At 48.4% G+C, this 20,530-nt stretch overlaps 2 protein-coding genes across 5 annotated transcripts in view; one reads left to right on the top strand and one right to left on the bottom strand.

Annotated features, from left to right (window-relative positions):
* TBXAS1 (thromboxane A synthase 1) overlaps nt 1-14,974 on the top strand; it is a 149,056-nt gene extending 134,082 nt beyond the window's left edge. The window contains exons 10-13 of the mRNA XM_008150476.3: nt 6,809-6,900; nt 10,759-10,896; nt 12,361-12,523; nt 14,735-14,974. Of these exons, the coding sequence (XP_008148698.2) occupies nt 6,809-6,900; nt 10,759-10,896; nt 12,361-12,523; nt 14,735-14,809 (468 nt within the window). The 3' untranslated portion in view covers nt 14,810-14,974. The remainder of the gene's footprint in view (nt 1-6,808; nt 6,901-10,758; nt 10,897-12,360; nt 12,524-14,734) is intronic.
* A 3,387-nt stretch (nt 14,975-18,361) lies between these two features.
* Nucleotides 18,362-20,530, bottom strand: part of PARP12 (poly(ADP-ribose) polymerase family member 12) — a 50,087-nt gene continuing 47,918 nt past the window's right edge. For 2 of the 4 annotated variants that reach the window (XM_054726117.1, XM_054726116.1), the window contains one exon: nt 18,362-19,404. In XM_054726117.1, coding sequence (XP_054582092.1) covers nt 19,082-19,404 — 323 coding nt within the window. In that variant the 3' untranslated portion in view covers nt 18,362-19,081. The remainder of the gene's footprint in view (nt 19,405-20,530) is intronic. The other 2 variants (XM_054726119.1, XM_054726118.1) reach the window with 1 other exon arrangement.

Below are 20,530 nucleotides of genomic sequence, written 5' to 3'. Positions count from 1 at the left end.
CCCAACAGAAACGTGCACATCTGCACGCCAAAAGCCACGTACAAGCATGTGCGGTTTACTCACAATGACCCCCAAACTGGGAACAACGCAAACGTACAGAAAGGGCAGGTTGTGAGGTAGCACGCCGGGAGGGGGCACAGTACAACTCCATGCCAGACCAGGGGTGACTTGCAAGACACAATATTGAGCACGAGAAGGCGGATGCCAACACCTACACATGTAAAGTTCTTACACAGACAAAAGTAATCTTTCGTGCGAGAGGGCAGGAGAATGGTTACCCTCGAGGGGCGCTCAGAGTGCTGGAAATCTTCCGTGTCTTGATCAGACGCTGGTTACACAGGTGTGCTTGCTTTGGGAAAATTCACTGAGCTACACTTTTGTTTGTGTTATATTTTGTTGTATGTATGTTATGCTTCCATAAATGGAAGGAAGGAAGGAAGGAAGGAAGGAAGGAAGGAAGGAAGGAAGGAAGGAAGGAAGGAAGGAAGGAAGGAGGGAAGCAGGGAGGGAGGGAAGGAAAGAAGGAGGGAGGGAGGTCTGGGCAGTACTGCATGATGGGAAATCCTTGGCATCTGAAGATTTGGATTTAGTTCCGACTCTGCCATTTACTAGCTGTGTGACCTTGGACAAGCCATGGACCTCTCTGGATCTCTGTTTTCTTCATCAGTAAGATAGGCAACCTCACAGTGCAGTTGTGAGGACCAACGATACAATGGATGTAACAGTCCTTCGGGCAGTAAAGTATGGCAGGAGGCAAGTGCTATTATTATAGATCTCTAAAGACAGACATTCCTGCGGGGTGAGCGCTATGAATAAAGCTCAGCCCAGGGCCATGGGCTGTGAGTGCTGACACTGTGTGCGCGCACACACGGGCTGGTTTACTATGTTCTTTCATTACATCTCCCCCCTCCCCCCCAATCTCTTATGGCCTGGACCTCAGAGTACAGAGCACCTGGAATAAGCCATGTGTTCACGTGAGATGAGTCTGTCTCTTTCCTTTCAAAGTGGATATAAATAGATGCTATATATACTTTCCTAATTACCTTTTCTGATGTATGCATGCATGTCTGCATCTAAACCTGCCAAATTCTTTAAACTAGCGCGTAGGACTTTCCGGGCATTGGCTAGGCAAGCCAGCGATGTTGAGAGGAAGACCCTCCTCCTGCCTCTCGGTAACCATGACCTCCCACCCCCCATTGCTTCTCGCTCCAAGCCTGAAACAGCTCACTAGCCACATCTATGGAATCTCAGAGCTGAAAAGGCCTCAGCGCCTCTGCTGAGAGAATTGGGCAGTGAGGAGCCCAGGCCCTGCTCAGGCCCGCCCTGAGGACCCCATCCTCACCTTGGACGCTGGTGGCAAGGGGAGGGGCTTTTCTTCTGGGTCTGTGGGCAAAAGGGCAAAGCCAATGTCACCACATTTCCCTGGACTGGTTTCATATTATAGTCTTATGTCCCCCGGAGAATCAGAGCAAATGGAAATCTCTGTTCTTCATCTGGCTGCATTGCCCGTGGCTGTCCCGATGCTAGAATGCGGCATCCTAAGGGATTTTAAGTTCCCTGCCTCCTGGAGGGGAGGGAGGGCTGGGATAACTCAGCCCGCTTTACATAATGCCAAGTGCGGCAACACGGGGGCAGGGGGCGGGGTAGGAGCACCCATCAATACTGCTTCAGGCTGCTGTTGCTGCGACTTGGGAGGCACAAAACTGAAGCCACTCTGTTTCCATTTCCTTTAGCAAAATAGGACATGATAACATTCCTCTTAGGGCCCTGATCTCCAGGAAAAATCTCTTCTTCTTCTTTTTTAATCCTCATCTGAGGATATTTTTTCTATTGCTTTTCAGAGAGAGAGAGTGGAAGGAGAGAGAGAGAGAGAGAGAGGGAGAGAGAGAGAGAGAGAGAGAGATCTATTGCAGGCATGTCAAACTCAAAGGCTAACACAGGCCAAATAAACGAGGCATGCGGCCCGTGGGTGCGAGTTTGACATGCTTGATCTATTGGTTGCCTCCCACATGCACCCCAACTGGGGGTGGGAAGCAAACCTATAACTCAGGTATAACCCTTTGATGCATGGCCGACACTCTAATCACTGTGCCACACAGGCCAGGGCTCTGGGGAAAATCTTTTTTTCTTTAAATATATTTTTATTGATTTCAGAGAGAAAGGGAGAGGGAGAGAGAGATAGAAACATCAATGATGAGAATCATTGATCAGCTGCCAGCCGCATGCCTCCTACTGAGGATTGAGCCTGCAACCTGGGCATGTGCCCCCGATAGGAATCAAACCCGGGACCCTACAGTCTGCAGGCAGATGCTCCATCCACTGAGCCAAACCAGCTAGGGCTGGGGAAAATCTTTTTGAAAGCGATAACATTTTTTATTTTCTTTTTCTCATGTATACTCCACATCATATTTAGGGTGTGTGTGTAGATGTGGGTGACTCAGTGTGTGTGTGTGTGTGTGTGTGTGTGTGTGTGTGTGTGTGTATGTTTGTCTAGTTTACAGAGAAAATGTACACAATAATCTAAATGTAACAAAGCGATATTAATAGGAGAGAGTAGTATGATTTCCTCTTCAACGGCTTTATCTAAAGATTTTTTATGAAGTTCCTTTAACCATCAGGTTTATTTATTGCATAGATATTGGTTTGCAGATCCTAACCTATATGATCGAAACACTAATAAACCAAGAACCTTAAAAATAAAATTCGAATTACTGCCCATTCAAAAATCAAACGCAAATGAAAAAAATCTCCCTAAAAATGAAGGAATGCTGGATTGGGAGTGTGAACCACAACACAAAGATTCAGTTTACTGTTTAAATTTCTATTTTTCCCAATATTTATTCATTAAGTATTTAGTTGGTATTTCCCAATGGTAAATATTAGTAAATATTTAATACTGATTTTCAACCTTCTCAGGGCAGTTACTTATGCTATGAAGTAAGCCCCAGCCGAAGTAAATTCTATCAGATTTTAGAATCGCTCTGCTCTTTGACACATCCTTATAGTTTCAGACACAACGAAGGGCCTCCCGATGAAATGAGCTCCCTGCTACTGACTATGTCCAAAGAGAAGTGTTACCAGTTTGTTTGGTACATTCAGTTTCCAGAGACCTTTCACCGGCTCGTTTGCCCTGCCCTAGAGATGGGTGAGGAGCTGTCATTACCCCAACTTACAGACCAGGTGACTTGCTGATGTTGCCTTGGCAACTGGCCCAAGGCCACAGCTGATGGGCCACGGATCCAGGATGGAGCCCCAGCCGAACCTGGTGACGACTCCAGGCAGGGCCCTGGTCAGGGAGCGAGGCTGCAGGGCACCCTGTGGGGGGAGGCAGGCAGGCTGACTTTAAGAGTCCTCCCGGTTCTGGTTCTGGTTCTTTGGTCTGTGCAGCCGGAGTCAGGGAAAACCCCTGGGGACCACTTTTTACGTCATCTTTTGGAAGACACTTCACATGCTTCCTGGCTGGACACAGAGAATATTCTGCTCAGACCCCACCCCCCCAAGTCCCCCTGACACTCCAGGCAGGCAGACCCCGGCCTGACCAGATGGACAAGGGGCCTGAGCAGGCCCAGGCCGGCAGCACAGGAACGCTCAGCCCGCGCGCGGTCCAGCCTCCTGCCTGGGAGACGCTGCTTCCATTTTAAACCTCGGGGTGAGCGGCCAGCCTGCTCTTCCAAGGAAAAGTACTTTCTTGACTAAGCATCCCTTCCTTCTCCTCTTCACTCCTCATGAATTCTCCTCCACCCTCCCCGCCCCCCCCCACCCCCGTTTATATCTTAGTTTTTTCTAGATGGCAAAGAAAAATGTGTAGCATATCAACCCACATAGCAAAACGACCTCCGCCTTGCTTTTCTGACAGCCCTCCACCACTGTGTCCAATCCCCTCCACATTTCATCGACTTCTGACGCTGTCTGAAGGCTTGCCCCGGTGGGAGGCCTTTCTGCCTCCTGTGCCTGGAGACCTGCTCCCTGTCGTCCAAGATTCAGCCCCCAGTGTCCCCTCTCCCACTCGGCCAGCCCAACGCAATCATTTTTAATTCTTTAACACAGCTCAGAGTCTTCGCAGCGGCTGTTCCACCCACTCCTGCTATTTAAATGTCTATTTAGTAGTTTAACTTTTTAGGAAACAAAGCTTTAACCTACACAAATTAGAAGAGTAATTGCATCAACCCTGGGTGTACCCATCACCTGACTTCAATCAGAGCCAAGTTATGGCCACTCTAGTTTCATGTAACTCCCACCCTACCCCACTTCCATTAAAAAGGAATCCCAGGCAACTCATCACGTGGTCTGTAAATATCTCGGTATATATCTCTAGAAGAAAAGGGCTCTTTTCTAAAACATGCCCACCATACCATCATCCCACTAAAAATAAACCATAACTTCCTAAGCACACAAAATATCCACTGAGGACCCAAGGCCCTGTGATTGCCTTTTTTTTTTGGGGGGGGGGGGTTTGAACCAGCATCCCAACAAGTCCACCCACTTTCACCTGCTTCTTCTTATTCACTGTAAGGATCTCTGTTTAGACAACACTTCCTTCTAGCAGCTGCCCCATCCCAAATGCCGGGATGCGTGCCCCCTATCAGTTCTCCCACAGCTCCCATCCTATACCTCTCACCACTGGCTTGCTTCCTGGGACAGACTGTGAGCTCCGAGATGATGGGAAGGCTCGGTGGGTCTCAAAGTAACGCCCCTGTGCCTAGCACAGTGCCTGGGCAATAGTATGCACCAATTCTCTCTGGGTTGGATGAGTAAGTAAATAAATGAGCTCCCAAAAAAGAGCTTTAGTTCCCGTTCCTAAGCCCACGTTCAATATAAGGACTTACTTAGGAGTCTGTTTCCCCATGGAGCAGAGACTTAATCCTGTTGGATCCCAGCACCTAGCCCCCCACCTGGCACACAGTCGGTGTTTGAGGGATTGCTGAATGAGAAACACTTGGGTTTCCATTCCAAGTTCCATCTGTGTGACTTGGGGGTTCATGGCTTTCCTCTCTGGGGCTCATTTTCCCCACCTCTATGATGAAGAATCTGGATTCATGATTTCTAAGGTCCTTTTGGGTCTAACTTGTGATTCTGAGTTGGGGCCCAGCCTCCCAGGGAGTCCCCATTTGCCATACATTTGCTGCCCTCTGCTGGCAGGATTGGATCAGAATCCCTTTGTCCCAGATTTTCCTGAAGGAACTACAGGCAAGCAAAACTAGGTCCCAGTGGGTGGACGGGTCTGTAAGTGGGACAGGGACATAAAACATAGTCCCATTAAAACATAGAGGCCTGAGCCTCCCTCCTCCCCATCCCGAAAAGAGGATCCTGGGGTAGCAGACAGACAGAAAGACGAGCAGTGGTCTTACCCCTCAGGCTACACATTAGAACCTGGGAAGGGAAGGACTTCAAAGGAAAAGATGGGGCCCAGGCTCCCCTTCAGACCAATAATCAAATCAATAGTATGTACCAACGCTCCCTGGGTTGAATGAATAAGTAAGTCAGGGGGCAGGGCCCAAGCATCCATTTGTACTAAAAGCCATCCGCGGAGTCTCAGGTTCCACCACATCAGACCTTCGGGGCCAAACTAATGCTCACATGTGTAAATTGAGCCAAAAGCTTAGAAGCACCGTTAAAAGCTCCTCCAGGGAAAGAGTAAATGAAGACTTTGACGTTATCATACAAATATCCCTTAGTCCAGTGGTCGGCAAACTGCGGCTCGCGAGCCACATGCGACTCTTTGGCCCCTTGAGTGTGGCTCTTCCACAAAATACCACGGCCTGGCCGAGTCTATTTTGAAGAAATGGCGTTAGAAGAAGTTTAAGTTTAAAAAATTTGGCTCTCAAAAGAAATTTCAATCGTTGTACTGTTGATATTTGGCTCTGTGGACTAATGAGTTTGCCGACCACTGCCTTAGTCCATCTTAGCACATCTTCTTTCAAACAGGCTCACCCAAACCCACAGTAGGCTGCGACCCCTCAAAGATCTTCAGACCTCTGTGCTGAACACACTCAGTTCGGCGGGTCCTCAAATAGTCATTTCGGTCAATGTCGTTTCTCAGGGTGAGGGCCAGAGGGGTGCAGTGCCACTGCAGTGGAAGTCGTCAAGGGGTGTCCGGGTCCCCCAACATGGAGTACTATTAGCTCCATACCTTCCCCCTCCCCAGCATCTAATCAGTATTTCCCAACTTTTCCTAATCTGATAGGTGTCAAATGGACTCTCATGATTTTCATTTGTATTCTTATCATGACAACTTGTATTTCTTCCTCCGTGCTTTGCCTCTTCGTAGCCTTTGGCCCTTTTTCTAATGAATTTCTCTTCTTAGCTCTTTGGGTTTTGCTACTATTTATTAATCCTTTATGAATGTTGCAAACTTTTCTTTCTTCTTTTTCTATTTCACTATTTGTCTTGTAACCTTTTTAGTCCCTATAACCACAGTTTCCTCATTTACTAGCTGTCTGGCCGGTTTGCTGGGAGGATTAAATAAGGCAGTGTCTGTACCATGCGTAGCCTGCTGCATCACCAGGTCTCCATAAATGCCAATGATGTTTAATAACTGAACTTCTCTGTATGACCCTCAAAGACCCCAGCTCCCGGCCGGGCCTGCCTGGCCTCAATGTATCGCACCATGAAACAAGCACAGAGAACATTCTGCTCAACAGGACATGCTCATCACATGCCATCGCGGTGGTGTCAGCTTTGGATCTGGTGGGGGTTCCATTTAGGTGTTTGCTAAAGTTGGAGCAGGACTCTAACGTGAATGGAAAAGACAGAGGCTGTGTGACTCGGTCTAACTCGACACTCCTCCTTTGTCACATCCCTCCGTCAGACGGCCCCTGAGTACTGCAGCCTCCAGGAAGGCCTGCCCTACCTGGACATGGTGATCGCCGAGACCTTGAGGATGTACCCACCGGCTTTCAGGTAGGCTCACACCCCCACCCTGCGCCCCAGGTCCCTTCAGCATCGCTGCTTGGGGTCCTCACTTGTCCAGTCTGCCACCACCTGCGTTATCACCAACGCTGGACTCAAGCTCCTGGCGGCAGGATCTGAGTCTGAGGTTTCTTTGTATCCCCAGGGGCACCAGATGTAATGCCTTCCATGCAATAACCACGGCAATAAGTGTCTTAACATGACCTTCCTCCCCAACCCAAGCTGGTCTCTTTGCCCTCCTAGCTTTAGATGGCGTTTGCCATTCCCCTGGCCCATTCCTTCCTTCCTTCATTCAGCAACTATTTATTGAGCATCTGCCTTGTGCCATGCAGTAGGAAATGAGCCACGTATGAAAGAGACACACCCGTGCCCTCGAAGTTGACATTCTAGGGGGGCCGCCAAGGCCTGGTCCCCAACAGCCCACACTTGTTCTGTCTTCGGAGTTCCAAGCCAAAGTCTGACTGCGCCATGCCACACTGTTCCTCACTGCCTCCGTCCCCAGCACTTTCGGCTCTAACTATGCCTCATGTTATATTTGGACACATTTCAACTGCTCTGTAACATTTCTCCAATGCACAGCCAGCCACACTAACCTGTGGGTGCCTTGAGAGCAGGAACCAGGCCACCTGCTTCTTTCAAAGTCCCCCGAAACCAGGCATCTCATGGAGCCCGGGGTCTCCCCTCAGGTCAGATTTCAGGCTCCAGAATCAGAAGCCACACAAAGCATTTAACTGTGTATCATAAAGTCCATCCACATTTCTATGAATGAATAAACCACAAGGAGATATTAGAAAATGTGGATGATTTGCAGGTATCTTGGAATTAATTCCAAAAACATCATTAGAGAGTGTGGTTGATATTGTCCAATATGTTCAGGCCCAGAGCAAATATAGAGAATTCCAGGGTGTGAGTCATAACCCATGGTCCCCGAGTGCACGAGGCTTCTGTCACCTCTCTGGGAGCAGTGGGGACGCCAGGCCCCCCTGCTCCCCTGGGGCCAGGGTGAGGAGTGACTCCACGGGCCTGCCCTGATTTGGAGGGAGCCGCAGAGCAAACTGTATCCAATCTCTGTTTTTTAATGATTTATAGCCAACGTCCTTCCAATAGAACTTGGGCGGCTGCTATACACATTAAAAGAAAATTCAAAATAAGACATTCAGGGACACAACGAAGACTGTCAAAAGGAAAGAAGCCTTTATGGGGCCCCAGAGACACCGGGTCCCAGGTCAGGCCCGCCAGGTGCCGGGGCTCCCGGCACAGGGGGAAGTCAGCTGAGCTGAACAGTCGTGTTCTCTGGGGGGGAGGAAAGTGTATAAACTCATCAAAGACACATCATTTCCTGGATCTAAACTCAATCACAAATTCATCACCAGACCTTGAATGGATGATGTGTTGAGTGACAAAGTGAACGGCCAGTTCTCCAGTTCTCCTGCTGGCCTGTATCCGCAGCACCATGGGAGCAAGTCGGCGACAGCACTGCTCCCGGAAGCAGCACACGGGCGCTCCCACTCCGGGCAGGACAGAAACCAGAGTACCTGATGCATTTGTTAAAATTCCCCCACAAAGCCGCATATAGCGCAGTGACCTATAATGACAGAATGGGTCTAGACCAGTGATTTTCTACCTTTTTCACGGCACACATAAACTAATTACTAAAATTCTGTGGCACACCAAAAAGTATAATTTTTTCAGGTCTGACAAAAAAAAATTGGTATAATTTTTATTCATTCACACTGGACAGCTATTGTTGTTGGCTGTTGCCATTTTTTAATTTGACAATCTAAGGGAAAAGAGGTCAGGGCCCCTGACTAGTCGGGTATCGCATGATTTAAAAAGTTGTATGGCACGCCGGTTGAAAATCACTGGTCTAGATATAAAGTCAGGACGGTCCTGGCCCAGCCCTGAGTTTGCTGTGTGACCTTGGGAAAGTTCTATACTGCTCTGTGCTTCTGTGTCCTGAGTGTTCAATGGGCACATGTGCCTGCTCCACCTGCCTCACGGAGTACAGGGAGAATCAGTGGGATAGTGATGGGAAGACACACTCCCCTCTGAGCAGCCTGCCATGGAAGGTATGAGGTAAAGAGCAAGAGGCACTGAGCTTTGAGTCGAGTGGCCAGCTTCCAGTCCTGCTCCAACCTCAGGCAAGTCATGATCTCCTGGGCCTCACCTTCCTCTACACCTACTCCATTGGCATTTTTAACCGTATCAGCTCTGCTGATTTCTGTTCTCAAACAACAGAACTGAGACAGGCAAACCATCATTATTCTCACCCAAACAAGAGGCCAATTCGCTTTGGCCCAGGCATAGGATTTGAGATGAATGTAAGGAGAATGAGAATTTTATTATTCTAGTCTAGTCTAGTCTAATTCTATTCTTCTATTCCATTTTATTATTCCTTTAATCTCAGAAAAAGCCTGCTAGCTTCTCCCAAGCACTGATACAACTTGACTGACACCCTCATCTATAAAAATAACTCAGAATGGCCCTTGTGAAAAACGTAATTCTTATTGAAAGGTTATTAATGTGAGTCCAATTTCTATGCAGTAGGATTCAGAGATTTTTCTGGCCTTTTATGCAGCCTAACCGAGCCAGAGAGGCCACCATGTTCAGAAGGGAGGGCCCTGTTTTCTGTTTTGTAGGGGGTTTTGCATCAGATCCAAGCTATTTCCGATACAGATGACAAAAAGGGGTAGCCTTGTTTGATCCTTTTTGAACTGAGGTTGTATACCCCTCCCCCCATCTTCCTGCTCAAAACTGGGGTTTTGCTCCCAGACGCAAGCACATATTAACTGCATTAGTAACTGAGGATCTGAATGGGGCCCCACAGCCCTGCCTTTCAGGCTTCTGACTCTCACATTAAATGCTCATAACAGAGTGATGAATGCTGCAAGGAGCTGTGGTTGCTCTTAATATCTTTTATAGCTATAATTAGTATAATAATTTTATCTCCTCTAAGACATTGAGGGAAGCCCAGTCCTACCACTTGAAGCAAAAGCCAACATAGATTATTTTTAATTTTTTAAAAAATTATTTATATTACCAAAATAATATGCTTATACCTAAAAAAAAATACCCCCAAAAAACTAAACAGCACAGAAGGATCAAAACAAAAAGTTGCCAGCCTGGTCCCCTGTCATCCTCTACCCCAGATCCATCCCCTAGAGGAGATAGTGGAAGCAGTTTAGGAATTCTCCCAGAAATTGTCAGTGCCTATGCAAACATAGACAGTCTAGCCCTTAAAAAATAGAACATAAAAGGGATTATGCCATGGCCGTTTGATAAAATAAACCATCTGACCAGAAGCATTCCTCTCTGGTGGGACTTAGCCATAGTGACACAGACAATGAACGGGGAACAGATTTTCAACTCAAATCTCCTTTAGGTAAAGTGAGGGGTGAGGGAGGGTGTGGCCAGGGGCCGTGTAAGCCCTCCTCAGAAATAAGCCCTTCAAAGGCACCTGTGTGCCCCCAACCCAGGCATAAGATGGGCTTCAGGCTGGATGAAGGAAGGAGCAGTGACTACCTTTTCACCAAGAGCCAGGCCAGTCTAAAGACCCTAGAGCAAGCATGTCAAACTTGTTTATTTGGCCTGTGTTAGCCTTTGAGTTTGACATGCTTGGCCTAGGCTGCAGGGTCCAGGGCAGTAGAAACTTAATGGGGTGGGGTGGGTAGGCCTTGGTCCCCCCTGAAGGGGACAGGGCATCCTCTTCCCTTGTCCCCCAACTCATTTCACACTTCAGACCCAGACCCCCTTTGCCCTGTCAAGCCCCCACCCTAGCTCCCCTCATCTCTACTCTGCATCAAGGCTGGGGTGACCCGTTGTCTCGCTCCCCTCCTCCCCCCCCCGCAGGTTCACACGGGAGGCGGCACAGGACTGCGAGTTGCTGGGACAGCGCATTCCTGCGGGCACAGTGGTCGAAATGGCTGTGGGCGCCTTACACCATGACCCTGAGCACTGGCCACGCCCAGAGGCCTTTGACCCCGAGAGGTAAGCGCCGCCCCTTCAAATGGGCCCCTGAGGGATGTGAGCGACAGGGGACTGTAGGTGGCTGCCGGAGACACAGATTTGGTAAAGATCTAGTACCATTGTCCCCTGTCAAAAGCCAAGGCAATCATATGCTGTGAGGCATAATTTTCCAAGGAAATAATTGTACTACTTTTAAAAGCCCCAAACAGAATCCAGAGAGTTAGCATTTCAGCAGCACTGCATGCAAGGAACAAGGCAATTGTAAGTAGGTGTCTTCTGTTTGTTCAAAACAGGACACAGGACACCGGATCATATTTCAGGTGTGCACGGGAAAGTAACACAACATCTTTTCCTTTTAAAAAGGGGAGCCTGATCCCAAACAAGAGGATCAACACAATTTCTCCAGGAACTCATGAGAACCAGCTAGACTAACATGGCAGACCTGGACCCCCTCCTGCCCCCTGTGTGGATGTGGTCCATTGTTTACACTTCATTTTAGGCTCCCAGATTTAAAATGTCTGCACCTGTATCCACAGCCCCTCCTCAAAGGAACGAATTTCTATCCCTTCCTGTGTGATCTGGCAAGGGAGGGCTGGCCAGGCGGCAGATGGGCCCCACCTTCAGCGCTTCCATCTTCCCGGGGACCCAACCCCAGCTCTACAGCCAGTCACAGGGAAGCTGTGGGCAGTGGGACCTAGACAAATACTAGATCCTGCTGCACAGCAGCTCCTGGAAACAAAGATCAGGAACTATAAACAGTGGCCGCTGGGCTTATAGCATCATCTTTGAAACAAACATTGCATTAATATTCAGTTGAAAAGGGGGATGGGGGGTCCAGGGTACCTTGGGCCCAGAAAAGTGCGGAGGTGATAAGAAGTGAGCTGGCTACCACACAACAGTGGCTGTCACCTAGCTTGACTGTCACAGAACACGTGTGGCACACGCTGCCATGTAGTAGCAGACAGGCAATTCCTCTGAGGAAGGCCTTCCGTGGTTCAAAGACAGCTGGCAGGACCTGGCCTTGGGGCAGGAGAGGACCAGGGCCCAGGCACCCTTCTTAGGAAGTATGGCTGCTATCACCTCTGGCTGATGGAGGTGGAGCCCAGGGTCCAGGTAAGGGCTGTGGTTTCTTTAAGGCTCTTACCTTTCTGGATCATAGTGAGCCCACAGGCTCGTTAACAGCACGATGGACGGTAGGAGGGCAGGAAGGCAACATTGACTGTCCAGGTGATTCTTTTCATTCGCAATGCCTCTGCAGGAAGGGGGGAGGGGAGGGGAACAAAAGCTCAGGGATTAGCAGCCACCAGCTCGAGTTTGGGGACAGGCCCAAGAGAAAACAGGATTCTGTTGACTTCGGTGGAGGTTAGGCCCGCTTGGTAGGATCGTCACCTCTGAAACAGGAGACCCTCAGCCAGACCCAGTGGCTGAAGAAGCCCCGAAGTGGAGGCGGGTGTCCTGGGCCAACCTGACTGCGCTGCCTCACAGGTTCACAGCAGAGGCCCAGAGGTGCCGGCGACCCTTCACCTACCTGCCATTCGGAGCGGGTCCCCGGAGCTGCCTCGGGGTGCGGCTGGGGCTGCTGGAGGTCAAGCTGACACTGCTCCACCTCCTGAGCAAGTTCCGGTTTGAAGTCTGCCCTGAGACTCAGGTGAGCCCTCTGCAGGTGAGCCCTGCTACTCCAGGCTCAGGTGTGCTCACCACGTTGTCTGCACTGCAGCTGGCCTAATATTATTATTGTTCTTTGTACAGTAGGGTTAGCCCTCATGATGCTATAGCCCTTCCCTCCTTGGCAAAGAGAATCCAAAGTAGGTTTTATTATTCCCATTTTCAGACGAGGAGCTTAAACAAGGTTCAGAGAGGTTAAGTAACTTGCCTGAGGTCCAACAGTTGGACTGCAGGCTCCGTGAGGGAACAAAAGTTTGTCATATTTATTGTTTGGTGCCTCAGCACCCAGCTTAATGCCAGGCACATGGCAGGTGCTCATTCATTCATTCATTCAACAAACATCAACAAGCTAATGAATGACTAGCCAGAGTGAAGAAACTGGGGTTCAAATCCGATCTTGCTCATTCCCAAGCCCTCCCTCTCCTCCACATCCAGCAGCCTGTCTGCAAGATGCTAGCTGTTCCCCACACAACCGAACTTTGCTCTCCTCCATGCCTTTTTGGAACTCCCCTGCACAGCACTGCAGTAGACCTGGACCAGAGGGCATAGGGGACAGAGGACACAGTGACAGATGGTGACAACTTCTAGATCCAGAGAGTGGCACTGACTCCTCTCCCCAACCAACAGGGAGACTGGGGTGGGCTGCTGGTCCAGGAGGAATAATGAGCTCAGTTGGGCTAAAAAAAGATATTGGATGTGAAAATGCCCACCAAGTTCTGATTGTCAAGGCTGGAGAGAGGAGGGACAAATTAGGAGCACAGAGCCGAGCCAAGGAAGATGAGGGAACAGAGAAAGAAGGCAGACCTGACTGCCCTAGGTCTTCCATGTGTGCAAGACTTCCTTCTGGGGTTTGCCTCATTACCCTTCATCTTGACATCCAGTACAGTGGCTGGACCAATGTCCCCAACCACTTGCTTATGCCTGGCACTCCCCAGCTCAAGAACCAGCCATGAGTCTGGAGCCTGCTGATCCAGGAAGAACTTATCTGAGCCCATTTTACATTCCCTGCCCCAACTTCCCACTCTGAAAGGGTTCTACCTGCTCCTCTCTACCTGCTCAGGCTACTGCCCCGACCTGGAATGTCATCTCTTCAACTTTCTACCCCAAGTCTAGTCCCATCCTCCACATTCCTGGGTGTTGCCTCAAATCCTGAAGTGACTCCCGAGAAGTTCTGTTCACATGGGTTCTCCCATTCCTAGACCCACCTCAGGAGTCACCTCCTCCAGGAAGCCCTCCCTGACTTTGCTAGCCCCAAATGACCTTTTTTTTTTATGACCTCCTTTTTTTGAAGTCCAATGGTGTTTCTAGTTTGTCTAGACCTGTACTAATACAGGAGCTACTAGCCACATGTGGCTATTTACATGTTAATGATGAAATCAAATAAAAAAGTCAGCCCCTCTTTTCCACTAACCACATTTCAAGCATTCAGCAGCCACATAATGCTAGTGGCTACTGTACAGGATGGCACAGGTCTAGACCATCTTGCTTCTAAAACTGGTCTCCCATCTGAACTATAATCCTCAAAGACATCTGACAAGGCCCCAGTAGTAAGGCCTGGTGATTCTTCTTTCCTCGAAAGGGTTCACGTTAGCCACTGAACCATCATTTTACACATGGCTCAAAGGGGCTACCCTGCTTCTTACGTTTGGTGTTTTTTCCAAGACCCCAGCCCACTATGCATCTTCCTTGTGAGACATAAGGAAAGCTTTCTGAATGGCACTGAGGTCAGACCACAGCATGCTTGAGCAGGGAACAGCATGAGGCCCCACTCCCCAAAGTCCTTCCCAGAGCGGCTGCTCAGGGTCTGGCTGGGCACAGGGAGGGAGATGGAGAGATGAGAAGAGTGTGAGGCTTGGCTCTCTACTTTCTAGCCATGTGACCTTGAACACGTCTGAACCTTCATTTCTTCATTTGCAAAGTCAGCCACTACCAGGGTTCCTGAGAGAATAAATGGGAACTATTTGCACAGGAAAGGGGGGACGAGCACCAGTGCTGCAGGGCCCAGTGCCTAGTCCTGGAGAGGCAGCTCTGCTGGGTTCTCAGGGTCCCGCTGGGAGGCTGCATTGCTCACTCCTGGCTCCGCTCTCTGAGGCCTCAGCCGAATTTCCATAACCCTGCTTCAGGCCTGGTCCCAAGGATGTTTTCCTGTGGATGTGTTTAACTGTGACAAATATTTTAATCTCCTCTATCACAGGTACCACTGCAGCTAGAATCTAAATCTGCCCTAGGTCCAAAAGATGGTGTCTACATCAAGATTGTCTCCCGCTGACACAATTACAACAGCACCTTCTAATTCAAAGAAAACGCTTGTGGAAATTCGGATTTGGGGGAAACGTCACCTAAGTAATCTAAAGGGTGCCTGGCATACCAGAATAAAAGAGGTCATTTCCGTAACATTTCCTAAATGTTTAATAAACGTTTGTTTGTTACACTTTGTTTTGTCTGCCATTGGTGTTTGAACCACAGATCCCCCTCTCTCAATAAGGAATTGCTGATAAGTGAAACCGTAGCTTTGACAAAATGACTGAGAACTTGGGGTTTTGTCCTGGCCTCAGGATGGAAGGAATCCACACAGGGACACTGCGCTGAGCTGTCCTGATGGTACCAGCTCATAGGCCTTATCAGCTTCTGGTACTTTGCAGTATCTGACTGAGGCAATGACATTCAGAAGTTCAACTTCAAAGGTGGTTCAAAAGCTTTATTATGCTTTGATATTTCTAGGTAGGGTAATACTGACTTCGTAAGTTTCAATGTACAGAAAAGTGATGGAGGCTAAAGTGTACTTTTTAAGAGCATCATCATCTTTTCTTAATTTTGATCGAGAAATTAAAATACAGAGGTGAATTTTAGTAAAAGCAGTTATTGTATTGCTGAGAAGTTTAAATTCAACAAAGAACTTGCAAATTGAATCCCAGATCTCCCACCAGCAGCCATGATCTTGCCACCTCCCTGAGCCTCGGTTTCCTCATCTGTAAAGCAAGGAGGCTGGCCTAGATCAAAGACCTTTTCCTCTATCTGACCTGTGAGCAGCATTAAGGGGCTAAATGCCATATAGATAATAGGAATCTGTGAGCATCGATGGGATCCCAGATGCCGACCCACCTTTAGAAAGCTCAGGCTGTTTCATGTGAGCTGGCAGAATAGGTTGCCACATATCCGTGGCTGGAAATGCTGCCTCTACTGTGAAGTCTTTCCCCTCCAGCCCAGAGCTCCCCATGCTTCACCAAAGGGCTCCCCTGGAAGTTTCCGAGAGGAAGGCAGCCTTGTTTCCCAGCACTGCCCCAGCCCTGGTTGTTGCCCGTCCTCTAGGAGGTCCTGCCAGCCCATCACAGCCCTCTCACACACTTGGTGCCCACCACCTGCTCATCTCTGGAATCCAGCCCCTTTTGAGATGCCCAGCCCAGGGCTCAGACTCACCGGGAAAAACCATCCATTCCCATTCCTGGTGATCCATCGGCTCCCCTGGTGGCCCCGTTTGTCTCCCCCGTCCCTGACCCCCTATGGCCATCACAGAACCTCATCCTGCAGAAGGGCCCAGCTGAGCACCTGGCTCCCTAGTTGAGGTGCACGTCCACACCTAACACCCAAGACCATCAACTCGTGTTGGCTTCCCTCCCCTTCTCCATCCAGGTGGTCACAATCTCCAGACACAGCAGTCAGGCTTCCTAATGGGCGAGAATCGCTGGACTCACACACCCCCGGGCTCTGTTTCAAGCCCACTGTTCACGCCCAGCACCAGCTAACACAGGGCAGGAAATGGCACTGACGGGTCCTCCACAAAGCCCTCCAGCTGCATCCCAGCTGGACCTCCTGACGACGTCTTGGCTATCACACACACACTTGCCCTGGATCCCACTAACTCTTTGCATTAACATTCTGAGTTGTGGTCATTTTTACTTCTTCTCATCACAGTGCCCACTCCCTCCTGTGCCCACACAGGAGGAACAGCTTTCCCCATGCCCACCCTACAACCTAGCCTCATGGACCCCATTCCTCTTGAATTTCCAATCCATGTAGTTGCTTTTTCCGACTTGCTTTCTCAAAGGTCAGCCAATCCATGTTGTCTTCAGTCTTCATAGCTCACTTGACCTTTCTGGAGCATTTGATACTCTCCCATCCCAGGTTCCTCTTGCCATCCTTCCCACTAAAATTCCCAAAAAAGACCATTCCTGCTTCCCACTCCTCGGCTCCCAGCAACCAGATGGTTAAAAAGCATAGGATCAGTTTATCTACATTTAAGACTTAAAAGGCAGCCCTGGCCAGGTAGCTCAGTTGGTTAGAGCAGTGGTCGGCAAACTGCCGCTCGCGAGCCACATGCGGCTCTTTGGCCCCTTGAATGTGGCTGTTCCACAAAATACCACGTGCAGATGCGCACGTACAGTGCGACTGAAACTTCGTGGCCCATGCGCAGAAGTCGGTTTTCGGCTCTCAAAAGAAATTTCAATCGTTGTACTGTTGATATTTGGCTCTGTTGACTAATGAGTTTGCCTACCACTGGGTTAGAACAACATCCCGATACACCAAGGTTGCAGGTTCAATCCCCAATCAGGGCACATACAAAGAGCAACCAATGCCCGGCCGGCATAGCACAGTGGTTGAGCATCGGTCTATGAACCAGGAGGTCACAGTTTGATTTCAGGGCCCATGCCTGGGTTGTGGGCTCGATCCCCAGTGGGGGGGTGTGCAGAAGGCAGCCGATCAATGATTCTTTTTCATCAATGATGTTTGTATCTCCCTCTCCCTTCCTCTCTGAAATCAATAAAAATGTTTACAATTTTAAAAAAAAATAAGGACACATATGTAACACCGTAATCAATAAAGAAATAAAAAAAAATAACCAATGATTGCATAAATAAGTGGGACAGATTTTTTTTCTCTTCCTTCACCCCCTCTAAAATCAATACATAAATATTTTTTAGAAGACTTAGCAGGCAAGCACCTGTTTAATGATTCTCTGACACCCCTCAGGCCCCCCACCTACATGATAGGAGGACTAGTGACCTAATCAAACAGCAATAAATGAAATTTCAAGATTAGTCAGGATGTGGGGGAAATATTTGGGAGGGTCTGAAAATCATAACATCTACACCTAGGTTCTACTGGTGAAAAAGGTAGTATTGTCGTTGCTTCTTCATTTTTCTGGTCATTTAACTGTTCTCCTCTGGCCTGATTAGCTGACCTGTGTCAAGTTCCAGATCACTCTCTACCCCTGTTCCAAGGATGGAAAAATAGCTTGGATCTGACAACTACAGGACAAACAGCTGAATTGGAGGCATCATGTGGAGAGTGAACATATTGTATTAGGAAGGTGACGGGAAGAAGAGTGCAGCTAAGGAGAGGACTGTGGCTGTAGACTGAACCTGGGAGGCCCATGGGTACAGCACCCAGGAAGGGGCAGACAGCCTCATATCATGGAGCCTTCCTGCCAGCCCCTTGCCTCTGGACAAGAGCCAGCCAGTGTCTAGCAGAGACGCCACAACCTGCTGTGTGTGGAAGACACACAAAGGACACACCCACCTCCTCCATGTCCACAACATATAGTGATTCTAGGTTTTGTGGAGCTTGGAACTTGTATGAGTTGGGGAAAAGAAAAAAAAAAGTAACTCTTGCAAATTTAACCAAAGTGTATGACTATGTGACGCTATCGCTGGGCCCCTCCTAGGGCTGTGGAAGAAGCTTCTTCAGCTTCATGATAAACTACACATAGCACCCCCGAAGCCAATAACAGGGGCTCTGTTATATTCCAACACCCAGAAAACCTCCTGTACCCAGCAGGAACTCAATACACGATGTTGAAGAATGGACTTCAGTCGTCACCCACTTGAGATAAATATTATTTTATTTCCATATTGTAACATTTGTAGCACAGGTATTCAAATCTCATAAAGATATAAAACCCATATTCAGAGGACATCCAATACGCTTAGAAGATGCTGGGACAAGCATTCATGAGCTAGGCCCATGACAAAGGGAAACCGGCAGGGACGGAATGACACCCACAGTAGCCATGTGTCTAACAATGTGATATATGGACCAATTCCAAGGCCAGAGCCCAGGAGAAGCAGCAGAAGAGCTGCCTGGATTAGAACCAGAGCAACAGACACAATGACTGCACCTCCCTGGTCCACAAGACAGGTTTTCTGTACATAGGCTGAAAAAGTCAAATGATGCCACCAAGACCCTGAAAAACCAAATCACTAGAGATAGACAGAAATTATTAAAAATTAAAACCAATCCATAAAATGGTTAACTAGAAACTCTGTGCCTGGGGCCAATCAGTAGCAAAGTTAACAAAAATAGTAAAACGTAAAATTTACCCTAGTAAAAATCTCACCTACAATCATTATTGGTTAGCCCATATCAAGCTCAAAAATTACTTAAAACCAAAAACTACCATCAGCAAGAGATTAAGAACGTAACTTCATTGAGAAGTCAATGTTAAACAGTTCATTAAAGTTTTTTTGTTATAAAAAAAACCAACTTTCCCAAATAGCTATTTCAAGGAAGACAAGCCTGAGAGACAGGAAAGACATCCTCGTGCTCACTGCCGGATACCAAAAAAGGATGCCAGGTTGAACAGGGTGGAGGCCCCGGCCAGAGGCTTGCTGGAGGTGTACTGGATGATGTACTCTGGATAGACCTGGTGCTTCTCAAAGATCACGAAGATAGAAGGGTCTGACATGCTGTTCACACAGCTGTCGTAGAAAACGTTGCCCTGGTTCTCCTTGGCTGGGGGGCGGACTAAGGAGGCATCACCTCGGGTGAACTCGCCCACCAGCACCCGAGCCAGGAACATTGTGTAGCAGTTTGAATCGGATTTGCTGTAGTGGTGGGAATATGCAGCATCTCGGGCAAAGTAGCTCCCTGCAAAAACACGCACAGGCTTAACTGGGCACTGGGAGGACAGCTGCAGCCGGGCAGGAGGGGCTCTAGTATCCTGTCAACCAGGCAATGCCAATGGCCTCTGCTCCTCTGTCATATCTTCCTCCTGTCCTCCCTCCATCCTTCCTCTTTCTCTAGCCTTCCCCAAGAAGGGCATCAGAGGGGACACCAAACTGATACAGAAAACTCCTTTCACATTCTGAATATGTCAGTCAAATCACACGGCTCTCTGGGCATAACAGAACTTAATCCCCAAACCTGTTTCCTCAGCTATAAAATGGGGCTGTCATGGCCAACTTAGTAAGATTGGTGTGGAAAGTGACCAAGATCCCATACATGGAACCACACCGGCAGCCCAATGCATACAACTATGAACCCTGTTTAATGGGAACCTGAGTTGGAAGCTGCCACTTATATATTTGGATTTAAAACCTTCCACTGGCTCTCATCCATCCTGACACCATAGTCATCACGTTGGACTAAGGCTAAGTTCTGGACAACTGATGGAACTGGGACAGGGACTGTTGATTATACTACCACCTCACTATGAATTTTTTTCAATTTAGTAACCATGTGATGACAGAAGAGAATGTCCTTTTTCTTAGGAGGTGTTAAAGGGTGAAGAGGTATGACATATGTCACATACTTACAAATGGATCAGGAAAAAATGGATAGGTGATAAAGTCAACATGGCAAAATATTAAAACAGGTGAATATAGGTAAATGTATTCAGGACTTTAAAAAATATTATTCTTGCAACTTTCCTTGAAACTATGTCCAAATGAAGTTTAAAAATAACCAAGAAAGAAAAACACTCAGATAACTCACCAAATAGCTAGAATGGCATATTTACATGCATGTATCTGAGGTGTTCAGATTTCTATTCTTACAAAATAGCGCAGGTACAGGGTTGGTTGGGTAGGCACCCCCTTTCCTCTCCTGACTCGTGCTCAGCATCTCCCGAGAACTCCACTCCACAGGGACATAGGTCCATCTCTTAAGGAAGCAAAACCCCAGCCTAAGCAGGACTGCCCATGCTAACCCTTGGGTCAGCTCCTGGTTGCACACAAAGGAGAGGAAGGGAGCCAACAGCTGGGCATCCCCACAG

Source organism: Eptesicus fuscus, chromosome 14 (assembly GCF_027574615.1).
Source record: "Eptesicus fuscus isolate TK198812 chromosome 14, DD_ASM_mEF_20220401, whole genome shotgun sequence".
NCBI classification, from domain to species: Eukaryota; Metazoa; Chordata; class Mammalia; order Chiroptera; family Vespertilionidae; genus Eptesicus; species Eptesicus fuscus.
Note: the sequence above shows the minus strand (reverse complement) of the source record. Positions and strands in the feature narration are given on the sequence as shown.